At 36.5% G+C, this 19,652-nt stretch overlaps 1 protein-coding gene across 5 annotated transcripts in view; it reads right to left on the reverse strand.

Annotated features, from left to right (window-relative positions):
* trc (Serine/threonine-protein kinase tricornered) overlaps positions 1-19,652 on the reverse strand; it is a 150,923-nt gene that overhangs the window by 16,665 nt on the left and 114,606 nt on the right. For all 5 annotated transcript variants that reach the window (XM_074116989.1, XM_074116990.1, XM_074116992.1 and 2 more), the window contains one exon: positions 510-651. In XM_074116989.1, coding sequence (XP_073973090.1) covers positions 510-640 — 131 coding nt within the window. In that variant the 5' untranslated portion in view covers positions 641-651. The remainder of the gene's footprint in view (positions 1-509; positions 652-19,652) is intronic.

Below are 19,652 nucleotides of genomic sequence, written 5' to 3' on the forward strand. Positions count from 1 at the left end.
CCAGATATCGCCAAAATTCAGAAAACTCAGAAGACTGCGATGGGCTTGGGCACGTGGCAAGGATGGGGAGGGATGAAGAAATACCACACAAAAAAATTATGGAGGGCAGCGAACAAGGTCCCAGGAGGGTAGGCAGAACAAGAACGCGATGGTAGGACTGTGTGGCAAGTGATGCTGCGCAGCAAAGAGACGTCTGGCGGGCACGTCTTGAGGAGGCCAAGACTCTGCATGAGTTATAGCGCCATTTAAAAAGAAGAAAAGGAGTATGGCGTCAGTTTTCTCATGGTTTATTTTGATTTTGCATTAAATGCATTATTTGCAATCGACTAATTGTAGTTCAGAGTTCCTTTCCAAGGTAATTTACATTTAAAAAAGCATTAATTACATGCGTTTGTTCAAAATTGTGAGTTTGGAATAAATTCCAGCAACTGGAATTTATTATTTTACTTCATGGATTTTTTTCTTGAGATTTGAATTTTAATAAGTGTGACCACCAGCATGGATCTTACCTCTGTTTCCTCTCCATGTGCTGATGAATGAGATTGCTATAGTAGTTCTCCAAGGTGACCTTCGCCTTTGTCGCTTTGTCCAGGGTGTGACCACTGAACCGGACCCCACTTTCTGCAGCCGCTGTTGCCATGTCAAACAGTCCTGGAATCAAGCAAATAGTATCAAAATTTATTAATGCGGGAAAAACAAAACAAATCTTTTATCTTGAGAATAAATTAGTTTACGACTTTTATCACAAACTATAATTTTGTTAGAGAATAGTAACCAGAATAGTAACTGAATGGAAATGGCACACGGTTAGAGAAACCGGAACTTGGCTAGAATTAAAGGTGACAACAGAGAAGCTACCGCGGAATCGGTCATGTATGCAAACGCTTTTGTTGCAAGTTAGATTTCCCTGGGGCGCTAGTATTTTAGTTTCCGCTAGAGCCTGGTTAGGTTATATTTGCCCTTTTCTTTTTTTTTGTCTTTTATTTTTAAGCTTGATCGAAGAGCATGATGCTTGAAAGAGCTCAAATTTTCCGCTATAATAAAATAATTTCTTATGAAATAGCTAATATGCATAGTGGTATCTAGGCCTTGGATTTTATTTAATGGTTCATATGAGAAATTTATAGTAAAGTATGTTAGGCGGTTAAGAGACTAGACCCGCAATGCTAAGATGTATTGTTGGTTTAGTGGGTTCGATTCCCAGTGTCTAGGCCTTGGATTTTATTTAATGGTTAATTATGAGAAATTTATAGTAAAGTATGTTAGGCGGTTAAGAGACTAGACCCGCAATGCTAAGATGTATTGTTGGTTTAGTGGGTTCGATTCCCGGTTTCTAGGCCTTGGATTTTATTTAATGGTTAATTATGAGAAATTTATAGTAAAGTATGTTAGGCGGTTAAGAGACTAGACCCGCAATGCTAAGATGTATTGTTGGTTTAGTGGGTTCGATTCCCGGTTTCTAGGCCTTGGATTTTATTTAATGGTTAATATGAGAAATTTATAGTAAAGTATGTTAGGCGGTTAAGAGACTAGACCCGCAATGCTAAGATGTATTGTTGGTTTAGTGGGTTCGATTCCCGGTTTCTAGGCCTTGGATTTTATTTAATGGTTAATTATGAGAAATTTATAGTAAAGTATGTTAGGCGGTTAAGAGACTAGACCCGCAATGCTAAGATGTATTGTTGGTTTAGTGGGTTCGATTCCCGGTTTCTAGGCCTTGGATTTTATTTAATGGTTAATATGAGAAATTTATAGTAAAGTATGTTAGGCGGTTAAGAGACTAGACCCGCAATGCTAAGATGTATTGTTGGTTTAGTGGGTTCGATTCCCGGTGTCTAGGCCTTGGATTTTGTTTAATGGTTAGTAAAAGAAATTTACAGTAAAGTATGTTTGCTAGTCACCTCCGTCCACGACACCTAATTTGTGATAGTTGGACGTAAAGCTCGCCTGAAAAAATAGGCGATTACTTAATTTCCTATGAAATAAATTCTAGCAATAAAAAAATGCTACATATCCTTACAGAATTGGAAATCAAAATAAATTCTTTCTGGGAATGGCCTATACATGTTTCCCAAATGTTTTTTAGGACGACCCTAAAATATACATTACTACAAATGAAAAACAACTAACTTTTCTGCACTACTTCAATTTATAGAAGTATATAAATAAAGTAGCTGACATTGATAGAAGTCCATTAAGCATTAAGACAATATAAATCGAATGCCCATATCGATATATAAATAGCATTCCAATGCAGCCAATCTATATCACTTCCTCCTAATTGGTTGTAATTAATAATTCTATCAAGTAGTCAATCTTCTCCAAAAATGGTAACTAATCTTACTTATTTACTTTCCTTGGAGATCAATAGAAGGAAGCGCCGCTAATATACTTACAAACACACTGACAGACAGCAAGGTAAACTCACTCATATCCTATTTCCGGAGTCCTATCCTCTGATGATCTAGGACTCACTATAAGAAATAGTTTATTGTTATAAGGCGGCACAGTAGTAGTAGTAAATGCAGATGAAGAAAGAGGGGCACCCCGTTAGCGATGACCAACACAGTCGGCCGAGTGTCCACTTAACGGAACTTGGCTACAATCTCTTCTACTATCAAACTACATCTAGAGGGGAAGTAAATAGAACAGTGGTTTATTTTTGCATTTCCTTCATTACAATTAGTACACTGTAAGCTTCCATTGCGTAAAGAATATTTTTTTTGTTAATTTTATCAATTCGTAGCAAGCATATCCTAGTATCCATTATCAGAGGTGTAGAGATTCACTTACACTGTTGTTCCCTGTCATACACTACTGGAGGAAGGTTATATAGTGTTTACTTGTAATGCTAATATTCTGTAGATCATTTTTGTACAATTACTAACATAAAGTTAATGAAAACAAATACGTTTTTAAGGATTCTGTATCATTTGTAATGTTTTGCAATGATTAAATTGGAAATGTGCATCGTATAAAGTACTATTTCCAACATTATCAAATACATAAGTTTTTTTTTGGAATCAACCATTTTTTACACTTTACATGCATTATAAGTAGCTTGCTTACAAGTAGCTGACGATTCATTTTTCAATTCACTTACGATTCCCAAAACCAGTGAACATTATTGGGCCATTTACGTCGTTATGTGCAGCCTCATTATAGTACAACTTTAAAGTAGCAGCACTTGCAGCTCCACAAGTCTCAAAAGACGAGAAATTTATACGTAAAGTATGTAAGGCGGTTAAGAGGCTAGACCCACAATGCTAAGATGTATTGTTGGTTTAGTAGGTTCGATTCCCCAGGTCTAGGTCTTGGATTTTATTTAATGGTTAATATGAGAAATTTATAGTAAAGTATGTTAGGCGGTTAAGAGACTAGACCCACAATGCTAAGATGTATTGTTGGTTTAGTAGGTTCGATTCCCCAGGTCTAGGTCTTGGATTTTATTTAATGGTTAATATGAGAAATTTATAGTAAAGTATGTTAGGCGGTTAAGAGACTAGACCCACAATGCTAAGATGTATTGTTGGTTTAGTAGGTTCGATTCCCCAGGTCTAGGTCTTGGATTTTATTTAATGGTTAATATGAGAAATTTATAGTAAAGTATGTAAGGCGGTTAAGAGGCTAGACCCGCAATGCTAAGATGTATTGTTGGTTTAGTAGGTTCGATTCCCCAGGTCTAGGTCTTGGATTTTATTTAATGGTTAATATGAGAAATTTATAGTAAAGTATGTTGGGCGGTTAAGAGATCTAGACCCGCAATGCTAAGATGTATTGTTGGTTTAGTGGGTTCGATTCCCCCGGTCCTAGGCCTTGGATTTTATTTAATGGTTAATATAAGAAATTTACAGTAAAGTACGTTTGCTAGTCGCCTCCGTGCACGACACCTAATTGGTAGTTAGTTGGACGTTAAACCCCGCCTGAAAAAATAGACAATTACTTTACTTCTTTTTAAATAAATACATCCAGTCCTGATTCCATATTCTTGGATATAATTTATCCCAATCTAACTACAGTAAACACAATGGAACAAGAATTTAGTGAGGAAATATCAAAGGTCAAAAACTATTACTTATGCAACATTGTAAGCATTTACTAAAAACTCACACAGAGTTTGAACACACTAATGTTTTTTACTTTCCCTTGCCTTATATAAGTGTTTAAATAAACGCTAACAACCAACACACACACACACACTTGGAACACACCAGTCTAAACACACTTAAGAAAACTGCCTGGATCAGCTGATCTAACGAAAATCAGCTGACATAACTATTTACAAAAAACACTTATTATATGTGCTGACTTGATAAATGTGTTCAATATGTTTTTAAAAAGAGAGATTTATTTTTTAATTATTGATAATGCATTTCCCCTTTTTGAAGGGGGGGGGAGTTTTAGACCACTCTTGATTATTTATTGATTATTTAATCTTATGATTAGTTAGTTAATTAATTTATGCTTTTTTAATTTCGGCCTTAGAAATTCTCTCTTTTCAATGAAAAGTAAGAATACTTCAGGCTAGCTAACTTCTTGAAATTGAGTTATCATTAACAATTCGTTTTGCGATCTCTTTTACCCCTCCACCCCACTATAAAAAATTGAACACCTTTCTTGACTTTCATTTAGTGTCTTAACCTTTAAATTTACCCCTTTGTCGAAGATTTAAATTTGGTAGAATCAACAATAAATACAGAAATTGGGCTTTCTTATCTACGTGGTGTGGCTATTAAATAAGAGACTGATGCTGCTACAAAAGAACTATGCATGCGCCAAATCCTAACGACCGAAAGCTGGGCAGCGTAAAGCCTTCTCTTTCGTTTGCTGCCGTCTCACGTGTTTGTAGAGAAATCTGTCTGATCGGTACCGTCATTTTGTGTAAGAAGTGTTAGTTTCGTTTTGCCAAAAACATGATACTACACAACGCAGTACAGCAACGAATTGTCGTGAAATTTCACATCAAAACTTGGTAAAACCGCTACTGAAACTTATCTTTTATTAAAAGTAGTTTATGGCGATGAATGTTTATCACGTGCGCTAGTTTTTGAGTGGTTCAAGCGTTTCCAAGATGGCCTAGAAGATGTCGGAGATGATGATCGACCAGGTCGCCCTTCCACGTCCAAAACGGTTGAAAATATCGATTATAATTAATGAAACATTACTACCGGTGAGGTACTTGCTTAACTCCGTGAAAGAGTAAGGAAAAAAAAAACGACCCGATTTTGTGAAAGAACAAGTCACGGGAGTTCTTTCCATCAAGACAACCGGCGCTGGCTCACACTGCATTGTCTGTCAAGACGATGTTTCTAGCCAAGTACAACATCCCAGTTTTAGGCCATCCGCCTTATCCGCCCCATGTGACTTTTATCTGTTCCCCCAAAGTCAAATCTGCATTAAAAGGAACACTATTTTTCGGTCCGTTGAAGCTGTGAAAGAAAAAGCGGCACGCGTCATGCAGGAGCTCACAGAAAAAGACTTCCAGTACTGTTTCAGAACAATGGTACATTCGCATGGAGCGTTTTTAGGGATAGGGGAGGGGTGTATATTGAAGGTGATAATAACTAAATATGTATAAATTTACAATAAAATGTTTTACAGCAATAGTCTCGTTATTTAATAGCCACACCTCGTATTTATTTATTGTAAATTCTTTACAGATGCTATTTACCAGTTCCATCCATTTCTCCAACTCTCACAACTTTTTGCTTGTCTCTGTGCAATCTATAGCAATCACTTATCCTTAAAATGCCAAGGTTTTATTCCATTTCCACTAGTGATCTCATCTGAGCATTCCTTACTTATTTTTCTTTTACCTCCCTGGCTTTCCTACCAACCAGAAAATCCACCCAATAGTCAATTTTAAGACAATTACTAAAGTGACCATGCTTCTGCTTGGAACAGAATTACACTTTTAAAGATTACTATTTTCTGTATTATTCAGTTTCTCGTGAATATCTAGAAGGGGGGGAAAAAAACCGCTGTTATTAAAGGTAAGCTTGGGAAGTTTTGGGGGATATTCTATGTCGCAAAAAGATATTCTTCAAAGTTGTACTTTGACTTGAAGTTCAAACTATTTGAAAACTAACAAAGTTTCCAATAATATTAATTGGCTTCCTAATAAGGGAAATTCAAAGCAAGCTGTTGCATTCCACTTTTTAAGATAAAGATGCACACAAACTGAACACTTTTTAATCGCCTGTCTGTTAAGGCTACACAAAACAGCATTTTCGTCATGCGTTACAGAGTGCTAAATGCGCCAATTATAATTTTTACTATTGTTGTTAACGTGTGTTATCTAGTAAAGTAGATTTCGTATGTTGTTGATCCCTAGAAAAGATCATCGCAAACTACACAGCAATAGACGACGTATACTAAGAGCGCTCGTGTACCCCCAGCCTAAAAAAACACTGAAAGTAGAAATAGCAGCGTTAGATGTGCACATCGAATGAGGTCAGGCTAACCCTTCTCGGCCATATGTTCTATAAACACAAGATTTACTCTTGTCTCTTGCATTGCGATTGTACTCAGAGATAGCTTAATTTCTATCTAGAGAGGGGTCAACGCCTCTTAATATGACAAGTAATTCTAATTTTTGTTTGTTTCTTTTTAATTTTAGACATTTGTGAGAAAAAATGTGTGAAAAAAATTCTCACGACTTAAAATTTCACCTAACTAGCTTGAAAGTTTTACTAAATGTTAAGTTGGCTTCTCAAGCACAGATTCACTATAAGAGAAGGATTATGACTGAATCCACTTAAAAAAATCAATTCTCATGGAAAGTATCGTATTTCAACCATAAACGGAAGCTCAATGTATCACAAAAAGGAAGGAAGCTTATCGCCAATTTTAGACATAATTATTTATTAATTTTTGGTGCCAAGCTTTCGACCAGGAACAAGGGACATCTTCAGGGGATTACAGAAAGAGATTATACACTGTATATTGGATAGATTTTATATAATGGTTCGCAAAAACTTATATTAACAACTATTATAGTTCGTATAGTTATTATAGTTATGATGCTTATATAGTTTTTTTTTTTCACTTTATTTGTCATATTTACACCTACAACAAATGTTGCATCAAGTAAATTTGATGAAAGTGGTTAAATTTTCACATGAAAGACATGTAAGAGTCACCACCCATTGATGGGACTCTTTCTCAGTGGATTGCACTCACTAGCAGTAGGTCCCTAGGCCACCTCCGCTTCAAGCGACGAGGAGGATTGTCTGGAAGGTGAGGGGAGGAGAGTTGTTGGACGAGAGGATTAGGATGGAGAGCCAGGAAGTTGTGAAAGTTGCGGTAGCGAGACTTTATTAGGTCGGTTACAAAAGGGATGTGTGAAGGTCAGTGTGAATGGTAAGGTTAGAAATGTAATATGGATTTACATTAGTTAAAATCAAAGGTTGAATGTGTCTTCTATCCCGATTGTTTAGAGAACCAGTTAAGGGCAGAAGACAAACCAATCATTGAGGATCACTATGTTAATAAGAATAAGCCCTGAAGATGCGAGGATCTTGACCCTAGAGCGAAAGCTTCAAGAAAAAATGATGTCTTGAAATTCAAATCAGTCACCAAAAAAAAGAGAACTATACCACACCTACATAAATAGCAAAATCGATTTTCTTTCAATTTAGTATTTTAGCAATAAATTTATTGCTCAATTGGAACAGCCTTATCGCTGCAATTAAAAGTCAGTATAATAAAACTGTAGCACAAGTTATAAATAGGAAATAATCTCACTTATTCTTTTCCTTATGCCTAAAGGGTCCTTAAACAAGGAAACTACGTATCACCGACCCTCTTTTTAACAAATAAAGGAAGCTCTTGAGGGATGAAATAAGGGCAAATAAGTGAAGGGCAAATGGTTTATGTACTTTACAGTCATGCTGCTCTCAATTTGTTGGGAGCTTTGAATACTGTTTCGGTTGCTTGGTCCCCTGGTCACTCCGACCAGAACTTGCTGATGAAACGGCAATGGAAGGAGCTGCGATGATAACAATGACTCCTCAGCCCATTATCCCTGTATCCTATCGACGTTGTAGAACCGAAGTGGAGCAGTGGATTTTGAAGGAACATCGGAAAAGCTGACTGCTGTCAAAAACGGCTATAGTTGGATTTAGCAGGTCCCGGATCCGCCAGGATGGTTCACCTGGTTCAGGTTGGTTGATTGGACATGCGAATTTAGCGTACCACCTTTTCAAATACGGCCTTACCCAGTCTCGCCAATCTGCGCCGGCTGTGGTGAGTCCAATGAGACTGTCCGGCACTTTGTAGAGGTGTGCCCCGTTTAGTATTCTAAAACTAGATTTCACGTCTTCGGGAAGGTCAAATGTTTCCCTACCGGAGATTGTAGCATCTCTGGTAATGTTTACCAGAACTTTCTAGGTTTATTCAGTGCACTGAGGCGATTGAGTCACCATGCTCCCTAGTGTCCTGTTGCTCCTTTATTAGTTTATTGTATTGGCATCTGGCAACCTTTAGCCGAATTTGTTGTTAAAGTCCCGGTATCTCTTATGAGATGAGGGATGGGCGGGAAACAATGGGCATTTTGGATTGCCTGCGTTCCTTCCCCTTTTTGGTGGAACCGCCCTTCTAATACAATCTACAATGTACTTTACAGACCGCTGATTATCAGCTAACAAATGAAGAAGGGCTAGGAGGAGTATATCTTTGATTTTGTCCGGTGTAGCTTAGGTGTTTATTGTATTCCTGACCGCTTTCGAATTTACCTTCATTATCAGAGGTAGATTAACAAAGTTTAGTGTAGAAATTTCGAGATTTCTGTGTCAGCAAGTTTAGGGTGAAATGGTGACGTAAACTGAAAACTGGTCAGTGACATAATGCGTGCTACAACGAATAAAATCAAAGATACCGCCACCAATCACTGCGGGTCTAACCCATATTTTCAACTTATGACGTTTATTCTTATGACGTAAATCTTTGGCGCTGTTTTCGAGAAAAAGAAAACAATAAAAAATTAAACCATGATATATGGGTTTAAACCAAGCGGTTTTTGCGTCACTCACATCACTTAAAAAAAAAAACGAAATATCAGAATGATTGGAACACCACTTCCGCTTAACAGGTAAATGAGAGTACCTACCTTTAATTAATATAAAAAGAAAATGGAGGAAACGTACCTAACACAGAACTGCTAACGAGCAATTATTTATCCAAGGAGTCATTCCTCCCTCCACCAACTCTTTATTCTCTTTATTTAAACTCTCATTTGGCTGGTTTAAGGTTGCCCGGTAGAGCGAGCTAGAGAGAGGGTGAGCAGTAACCAATTGCCACGGTGTTACTTCCGGTAAACTACCACACACGCAGAAAGTAACTTCAACCGTTACGTTCAATGACATTTGGGGAAAATCTGAAACTATACAGTAAAAGTATTTCTACACTTCTCTCTAGCCGCTGTTAGTTTTTCTACTCGGAGGAAATCATACCTTTCACTTCCGCTTTTTAGTGATAAATATCCAAAGTTTACTGGAATTCTAAACGCGGAGATCCTGGAGGTTTGTGAATCCAGGCTACCGGGCCTTAGATTTTTTTTTTCTAGAAGCTTCCTCCAGCAACACTATTCGGCCTACAACGAGAACACTGTCCCAAGACCGGAAGTTTACTGAAAAAAAAGCTTTAGGCACCAGGATGTGCCTAAAAGCAAAACGGTACTTCCACGTCTGCCGATTTTCTGTAAATAGTTCCATATTTTTATCATTACTAAACAGGTGACGAGGAAGCAAATAAAGAGTAATGTCACCTGAGTCGAGACGTCTTACCACTTCCTTTCCCAGAGTTTTCCTTCACAGAATTTTTCTTTAAAAAAAAGGTTTTACTAGGAGCCGTTTTCCAAAAAGAAAACCCGGAAAATCTATTGAGTAAAGTGGTATCATCACGGTTGACCGAATTTCCCCAAAATTTTATTGTGACATCCTCTGATCGTACCTAAGCTAAACATTAGTTTGTACTCTCTGTGATTTTCCGTTTTGAGTTACGGGATAGTACTCACTATAACACCCAGAAAAGTCAGTAAAAATCACTATTACGTAATCAGGGTGCTCCAAAACGGAATTTCCGGTGAAAAATCTGAATAATTACAATAAAAGTAAGTAAAAAAGTAATTGCCTATTTTTTCAGGCGGGGCTTGACGTCCAATTACCAATTAGGTGTCGTGGACGGAGGCGACTAGCAAACATACTTTACTATAAATTTCTCATATTAACCATTGAATAAAATCCAAGGCCTTAACACTGGGAATCGAACCCTCTAAACCAACAATACATCTTAGCATTGCGGGTCTAGTCTCTTAATCGCCTAACATACTTTACTATAAATTTCTCATAATTAACCATTAAATAAATTCCAAAGCCTAGAGACCAGGGCAATAGAACCCACTAAACCAACAATACATCTTAGCATTGCGGGTCTAGCCTCTTAACCGCCTAACATACTTTACTATTAATTTCTCATATTAACCATTAAATAAATTCCAAAGCCTAGAGACCAGGGCAATAGAACCCACTAAACCAACAATACATCTTAGCATTGCGGGTCTAGCCTCTTAACCGCCTAACATACTTTACTATTAATTTCTCATATTAACCATTAAATAAATTCCAAGGCCTAAGACCGGGAATCGAACACAATACATTTTAGCTTCGCAGGATTCGCCTCTAACCGCTCGGCTACCGTGGCCCCCACACAATTACAATATCTTCTCTTACTTACTAACGTAAGAGAAAGTAATAATATAAACAGCTAAAGTCTCTTTGCCAGAATATAGACTCACAATTTCTCTTCTATAAAACCGCGTTTTGAATTGTACCTCAACTAGAAAAAAAAAAAGTAAAAAAAGTATGTTAAAGTTGGTTTTCACGCACGCCGATCGTGACACATGGGTACACTCTCAGATCTACTTCAGCGTGGGTACAGTCAACCTCATTATACAGTCGACTAGACAGAGTGTAACTAACAAAGCTGCTTTCGTCGTTCTCTCATTGTCGTTATCCATTCTCCAAAAATAATAGAAGAAACTTTCAAAAAAACAATTCTGTAAAACTTACTCTTAATATAAAACCCGAAGCTCGATCACCACTTTTACGGCCACTTTTAAATTCGTTTCATCCACGATTAAAAACTCGCGTCCGGTTCACGCAACTACCGCTATATTGTTTCGTTAATCCGAGAGAATAATTCTGACGGTTCCGAAAGTAAAAAAAAAAAATAATCGGATAGAACGCTGTTCTTTCTTCGAGCAGACAAGCCGCCTTCGAACCTAAAGCCTTAAAGGTTATGTTTACGTAAATATAATTCGAACAGCTGACTGACACGTAAGGTTTGCCAACTAACCAAAATTTCAATTCCCTGCATTTCTAAGGCGTTGCCTTCACTAAAATGTAAAGCCTGCCTGTTTATTGTTGAATGATTCTCGTATATATTGTTGTTAACAATATGCAAGGTTAAATTATAGAATAAAATAAATTAAGTGAAATATTCTTGTAGTATAACCATTCTAGTTTCATCGCTAAGAGGAATGTTTTTGAATGAGAATTTTTCCCATCTTAGATCTTTTCAAAAAATACTTTTTTTTCTGACTTAAGTCTGGGAACTTAGTGGAGCGGCGAGCAAAGCGGCGAAACAAGTTAACGTATGGGAGCAAAGCGAAGATAGACCAACGCTACCAAGAGAGAGAGAGAGAGAGAGAGTAGAGCAACGCTACCAAGAGAGAGAGTAGAGCAACGTGTTGTGACATGTTTCATTTCTTCGCTCTCATCGCGCTCAATTTCCAAAGGTTAAAATGGGATATTGCTGCATTTATTGGTGTAGTTTTTCTTTAAAGAAACCTCTGTGGGATTTAAAGGATCTTCTACATCACAATCGATTTGTGTTGGACAAGGAATGGGACAGGATTAATGGGGTTAACATTGAAATTCGTCCTAATTTCTTGATTAACTTGCCTTCAAAACTGGTTAGTATGTAATTTAATGTTGAAATAGACATTCGAAAATACGAACGAAACTTGCCAGGATGCTCCCGAAGTTGTTGGTGCAATGTGATGGAATTCACTATGTCCCGTTTATATCATGAACACTACTCCTGCTTCTAAACTGCTAGTAAATACCAAATTTTCAAGGAAGAATTTTCTTATGGAAATAATTCCTTTATCATGTCTCGTCGAATGGAGAAACACGACTAGAGTCGGTCACTATGTGACAGCGTCTCTTTGCTCGCTGCTCGTCGCTATCTCTCTGATTTGAAACAACTATCATCGCCGCTTTGCTCGCCGCTCCACTGTGTTTCCTTAGGGGGCCGCCGTGCAATAATGACCCCCTTGAGACATATGCAACTGCACTAAATTCCCAGGTAGGTTGAAAACAAGGTAGTCCTGTGGGCAAAGAGTTCTTTTAAGATGCACTACATCTAGCCAGCCCCCACAAAGTTCAAAATGCTGTCCCAATAGTGTCATTTATTAACTAAAACTTATTTTAGTTTTTAAATGGTCAGCAATTTTGGTGAGCACCCTGAATAAATATTTAGGTGAAAGTAACCGAACGGGTCGCGCCACTGTATTGTACTTTTAAGGACAGAAAACTAAAGGCTTGCATTCTCTGTCTAGTCATCTCTCTATCCTAAAAACTATTACAATAACATCTCATTGTTTGACTACCGCACAATAGATCTCCATTTTTTTTTTTTTTTTCATTTTTTAAACGTGTTTATTTTTGGAAAGTCTCATCATTTCACTTTCTTTCTTTTTTGACGATCTATTTCTTTCCTCTACTGTGTAATAGCGTAGGTTCTTTAATGGTTCATAATCAGCTGATTCAAAGTAGTCTACCAAGGTGACTTTGAAGATTAAAATAAAACTCTGATGACGTAATTTTTTATTACTAAAATTGTATTTTTTTTTGCTTAATACATCTTCTTCATTGTCAGCAAGTTGTAGTACGAGATTTGAAACATAGATGAAGTTGAAATCTCTACAAAAAAAAAAGAGATTAATCTATAGCTCATGAAGATCTGAAACCGGTGACGAATACAAAATAAACGTGCTTCGAGTAAGATTACAATCTTTTTTTTACTTATTTATTAAAGTAAGAGAAATTGAAAATGAAGAAAAAGAAAAATATTTCAATAAATATGGCTTAAAAGTTTCCGATTTTTCCGATCTTCTTTTTTTCCGGAAGAAGAAATTCTAACTGAAATTTATGAAGGCGGCTAAGTATAAAGGGACACACACCCATCGAAGACCTAGTGAGAGAGAATCATCTTCACAAGAGTATTATGTTTTCATCTGGTCGGGCACAAACTGACAGATTGAAGTGTTCATTTTAAGTTCGCCGTGGATATAAAACTAGCACTCTTCATCGTCACTATCAAAATACGTCCTACATCCAAACATTCACAAACAGTCTCTCTTACAGTCTAAACTTATGAAAACCACTTCACCAACTACTACAGAATGGCTAAGGAAAACAAAACAAGTTTATCTTTTGTATATATACAATATAAAAATTGATAGTGACGATAGCACTACACAGCTGACTAAATATTTTTATTAGAATAAGCCTTCATCCATCAAGCATAAATAAATAACCTTCCACTTCATAAAGTCAAAACTAATGGCGGGTACTGACGTCGTTGATTCTAAAAGTTTTTCTGGCAACTTAATTGACATAGCTTAATCCAGGAGGAAATAATTGTGAGAACTGGTGATCAGACAGAAGATAGCAGGAAATTAAATTGTAAAAAATGGCCGCTCACAATTAGTCCAAGTCATTTATTGTAGTCTAGGCGTAACCTTTAATAGAATCCCAGTCTAACAATACCCAAAAATTATGCTTAGATTCTTCTAAATGGCACGTAAATTATCACCTTCGATATCTCAATAACTATTATGATTAAAAAATTGCCTTTTATATTAGCTATACAGCTAACATTTCTCTACAATTGGGTAAAGAAATCACTGAATTCTTATAGCTAGGAAGCGAGTTATACAGGTTTGAAATTTGAACAGTTTAGAAACCTCCCAAATTTTAACCTTCTATATCTCAATAACTATTAAGAATAAAACATCGTCAATTATATCAGTTTTAGAATAAACTATTCTCTACAATTGGATAAAGAAATCATTGAATTCCGATGAACCGAAGGAGAGTGATAGAGGTTTGAAATTTGAACAGTTTAGAAACCTCCCAAATTTTAACATTCTATTTCTCAATAACTATTATCAATAAAGCATTGCCATTTATATCATTTATAGAGTAAAGTATTCTCTACAAATGGGCAAAGAAATCATTGAATTTTGATGAATATGAAGAGAGTTATAGAGGTTTGAAATTTGAACAGTTTAGAAACCTCCCAAATTTTAACCTGCTATTTCTCAATAACTATTATCAATAAAACATCGCCAATTATATCAGTTATAGAGTAAACTATTCTGTATAATTGGGTATACAAATCATTGAATTCTGATGAATATGGAGAGAGTTATAGAAGTGTGAAATTTGAACGATTTACAAAACCTCCAAATTTCAACCTTCTATATCTAAATAAATAATTATAACTAAAACCATGCCATTTATATCAGCTATAGAGTAAACTATTCTCTACAATTGGATAAAGAAATCATTGGATTTTGATAACTAGGAAGCGAGTTATAGGGGTTTGAAATTTGAAAAGTTTAGAAACCACCCAAATTTTAACCTTCTATTTCTCAATAACTATTATCAATAAAACATCGCCAATTATATCAGTTATAGAGTAAACTATTCTGTATAATTGGGTATACAAATCATTGAATTCTGATGAATATGGAGAGAGTTATAGAAGTGTGAAATTTGAACGATTTACAAAACCTCCAAATTTCAACCTTCTATATCTAAATAAATAATTATAACTAAAACCATGCCATTTATATCAGCTATAGAGTAAACTATTCTCTACAATTGGATAAAGAAATCATTGGATTTTGATAACTAGGAAGCGAGTTATAGGGGTTTGAAATTTGAAAAGTTTAGAAACCACCCAAATTTTAACCTTCTATTTCTCAATAACTATTATCAATAAAACATCGCCATTTATATCAGTTATAGAGTAAACTATTCTCTACAATTGGGTAAAGAAATCATTGGATTCTGATACCTAGGAAGCGAGTTACAGTTATGAATAAATAATTGTACCGCTCAATTAGATAATAGAATCTCGTAACATATTAGGGAAGCGTAGTGATTATTGCATAATAAAATGACTCAAGATCGTAGATTTATCCTCTCTAATAAATCAATCTAAACAGAATATATAAATGTAATGAATCATTAGGTACATTCACCACATAGATGCCGACAGACAGTTTGAACAGTATCGTGTCCCTCACGATCTATTTCCTTTCAAACTAAACGGTACTTCCAAGCTTTTGTTCTATTTATTATTATTACTGGGTGAAAAATCTATCCGGTTAAAAACACTCTCTTTTTTCCCCGCTAATATAAATGTATACGGTTATGAAATAATGTATATAAAATGATGGATAAACTATTTCTTAAGTGGGCTGAAACATTTTCTGTTGTTTTGATTACGTGATTCGAACGATCTTTTGAGAGAGAGGAAGCGGGAGTGTGAGAGAGAGGAAGCGGGTGAGTGAGAGAGGAAGCGTGTGAGAGAGAGGAAGCGGGAGTGAGAGAGAGAGGAAGCGGGAGTGTGAGAGAAAGGAAGTGGGCGAAGAGAGAGGAAGCAGGAGTGAGAGAGTGAGGAAGTTTGTGAGGAGAGAGAGAAATTGGGTGAGAAGAGCGGAAGCGGGAGTGAGAGGGAGAGAAATTGTGTGAGGAGAACGGAAGCGGGAGTGAGAGAGAGTGGAAGTGATGAGAGAGGATGCGGGAGTGAGAGAGAGTGGAAGCGGGTAGAGAGAGGAAGTGGGTGAGGAGTGAGGAAGTGGGTGAGGAGAGAGGAAGCGGGAGTGAGAGGGAGAGAAATTGTGTGAGGAGAACGGAAGCGGGAGTGAGAGAGAGTGGAAGTGATGAGAGAGGATGCGGGAGTGAGAGAGAGTGGAAGCGGGTAGAGAGAGGAAGTGGATGAGGAGTGACAGAGGATGTGGGTAAGGAGAGAGGAAGCGGGAGTGAGAGATAGAGGAATTGGGTGAGGAGTGAGGAAGCGGGATAGAGTGACAGAGGGTGTGGGTGAGGAGAGAGGAAGAGGTAAAGTGAACACCCAAACGAACAAACAATTTTTCTAAAAACCTCATTACCTTGAGAAACCCACGCAAAGCTAACTACACCATACAGTCCAATATCCCTTTCAGTTTTCTTGCAGACAGACAAACTTACATTCTTTTTTTCTCTTATCCTCTCGTTCCTTTTTTAACCAAGATTAACTTAGTTAATTACTCAGTTAATTAGTTAATTGATTGAACGTAGTTGAACGTTTATGAGTTCTCAAATTAAATAACGACTCCAATCTATGATGTTATTTTTTTTTTTTTTAATTTTTTTTTACAGCCAACATGATCCGAGTATATTAGGCCAACATTGTGCTGTCTACTTTACATGATCAGCCCAGTTGTTCACAATAATTGTGGGGTCCAGCTGCTGATTAATGCTCGATTTGTCTGGGATTCTTATCGTAAGCGGCGAACAAACGTTCAACGTTAAATAGCAAATAGGTCAGCTGGAAAATGACCATTTATTCCACGTTTTTTTTTTTTGAAAGTTTACCCCTAATTTTCTCTTGAGAAAATGTTGAACACTAATACGGACTTTAGGCAAAAATGACAATTTAATTGACAAACTGAAGAAAAAAAAGTAGGGGGACCAGCCATATGTTCTTGAATAGAATCTGCCCGACTGAAAGTGTCAATTAACTGAAAACGTTTTTTGCTCTCTAAAAATGCTCTTGAAATTCTAGGTTTGTATTTTTTTCAAGTGACCGTGAGAATAAAAGCTAAGCTTGGGCTTTGTCAGGTTGGACAATAAATATAAGATGTGCCTCTTACAAGATGATCAAAGAAACACAACTTCTTTAAGTTAAAAGACATATTAAAACCGCATAAATAATAAATAATACAGATAGATTTTTGTTTATAAAAAAAAAAAATATTACCTTATAGCATAATTATGGTTTCCAAAATAGTGAAAACTAGGTCCTTACCTAGAAAAGAAAGAAAACATAAATAAATAAATATAAGATACCTAAGAAATAAAAATACTACTCTATTACAAAAATATTTTAGTAGCAGTAATGTGGGAGAAGTGGCACAGTCTAGAAGTGGTAAGGATGACATTTACCGTCAAGGAAGAGTTTCCTCACAAAAGAAGACGGATATCAGCACAGAGGAACTTAAGCTTAGCGGAAAACTGACTCAATTACGAACGTTCACTTCACGCTCGATACCACTGCTGTAAGCTTCAAATTCAACTTAATCATCTTGCATTCATCAATTAATTTTTAATTTAGTTATGACGGGTTTATATTGAATAATACTTGAATACAGTGTAGTATCTATAGTTAGTTATCCCTTTCATATTTAGCAACTCCTTACAATCATTCTCGCCCGCATCAGATCATTACAGCTGTTTTTATTCAAGATGGCCACACATAAAAACAAAAAAACAGCCGTTTTCTTCCACCTGAACTTTGTATTTTAATTCATTCTAATTGTCTAGAGATGAATGCAATCAGTGTTACGCTATTCAAAGTTGAGGTTTTGTGGTTTAAAACAAAAGGCAATCAGAGATGAAGTAAATGACGGACTTGACTAGACTGGCGATTTTAGTTGGTGCTGTTTCAGTGGTTGGTTGGTTGGTTGGTTAGCAGATGCTTAAAGCTTAACTAACTACACAGCCCTTTGTAGTTTAGTAAACTCGGTAATCAGAGGATTTCTCCAATCAAAAGCCCCAAATTTCTGCGTGAATGCACTGATTGAAGGGTAGGCCTAAATAGTTAGTAGGCCTTTGTTTGTCAGAGAAAGTACTGTGCGGATTATAAATTATGATTGCTCACCGGAAATATCCACAGTGAGATTCCGGGAAAAAGAAAAAGAAATCTGGCGGGAACTCACTCACAACGTTTTTCAATTACCCCTCCACAAAATACCCTAAAACGGATTTTTCAGGAAAATTAATCAAATAAAAGTTATAGATTTGGGTGTAAAGTAAAGATAATTGCCTATTATCAGGCAGGCTTTGCGTCCAACTAACAAAGTTAGGTGTCGTGGACGGAGGCGACTAGCAAACATACTTTACTATAATGTTCTCATATTAACCATTAAATAAAATCCAAGGCCTAGACACTGGGGAATCGAACTCACTAAACCAACAATACATCTTAGCATTGCGGGTCTAGTATCTTAACCGCTCGGCCACCGTGGCAGATCTGGTTGTATGTAATACTTACAAAGTCAAAAGTAAATCATTGAAATTATATTCGAGAGAATTAAAAATAAAAAATGAATAATTTATTCAGGAAAGTATGAAATTCTGGTAGCGGAATTTTTCTTCAAATGCTGTATTTTGGTAATTCATTGAACACTCCTCTATCAAAAGACCAAAAGTTCCAAAATCATTAAATCATTAAATAATAATAATAATAATAGTAATAATATTAATAATAATAAATGACAAATTTAGTTTCTTCCAGTGAACGTGGAATATTTATAAATATAATGCAAAATGCAGTTAGCACGTCACAGTTGTCCTTGGTGGATCGGCGACTGGGCGGAAGGAATGACACAGTTGCCAGGAGTATAACCTTACTCCAGACTCAATTACTCACGTCTGCCTCCTTGACAACTTTGACATAACCAAGACGTTACCTCCTGCAAAACAACAGCTAGCTATTTTTAACTATTGTAAGTAATCCTAATTAGGTGGATTTATTTATTTATTTAAGTTTTGATTAAAATTAGCCAATCGGATGTTATCATTTTACCTATCCAGTATTGCCTTACAATAAATAAATTCAATAAATCAATTAACTGAATCGATTATGCACATTTTTTTTTTAGCCCCCAAAAACGACTCTTATGATTATCCTTCAACTTACGAGGGTCGTTTGAAAAGTCCGTGCAAAAATAAAAACTACTTAATTTTTTGGGGTAAACCTTTTTTATTTTTCAACATAGTCTCCTTTTAGGCTTATACACTTCGTCCAACGCTGCTCTAGTTTGTTGATCCCTTCCGAATAGTAGGATTTGTCCAAGTCTGAAAAATAGCCATTCGTTTCTGCAATCACCTCCTCGTTTCAATAAAATCTTTTTCCCGCCAGCCATTTCTTCATATTGGGGAACAAATAGTAGTCAGAGGGAGCCAAGTCTGGAGAATAGAGGGGGATGTGAAACGAGTTGGAACCCTATTTCCATTAATTTTGCGACCACAACTGCTGAGGTGTGTGCTGGTGCGTTGTCGTGATGGAAAAGGACTTTTTTGTGGGCCAATCGTGGGCGTTTTTCTTGCAGCTCGGTTTTCAAACGGTCCAATAACGATGAATAATATGCACCTGTAATAGTTTTACCCTTTTCCAGATAGTCGATGAGGATTATTCCTTGCGAATCCCAAAAGACAGTCGCCATAATCTTTCCGGCCGAAGGAACGGTCTTCGCCTTTTTTGGCGCAGATTCCCCCCTTGGTAACCCATTGTTTAGATTGTTCTTTGGT

Source organism: Rhodnius prolixus, unplaced genomic scaffold (genome assembly GCF_049639745.1).
Source record: "Rhodnius prolixus isolate KJV_2025 unplaced genomic scaffold, Rpr scaffold_2, whole genome shotgun sequence".
In the NCBI taxonomy this organism is placed as follows: domain Eukaryota; kingdom Metazoa; phylum Arthropoda; class Insecta; order Hemiptera; family Reduviidae; genus Rhodnius; species Rhodnius prolixus.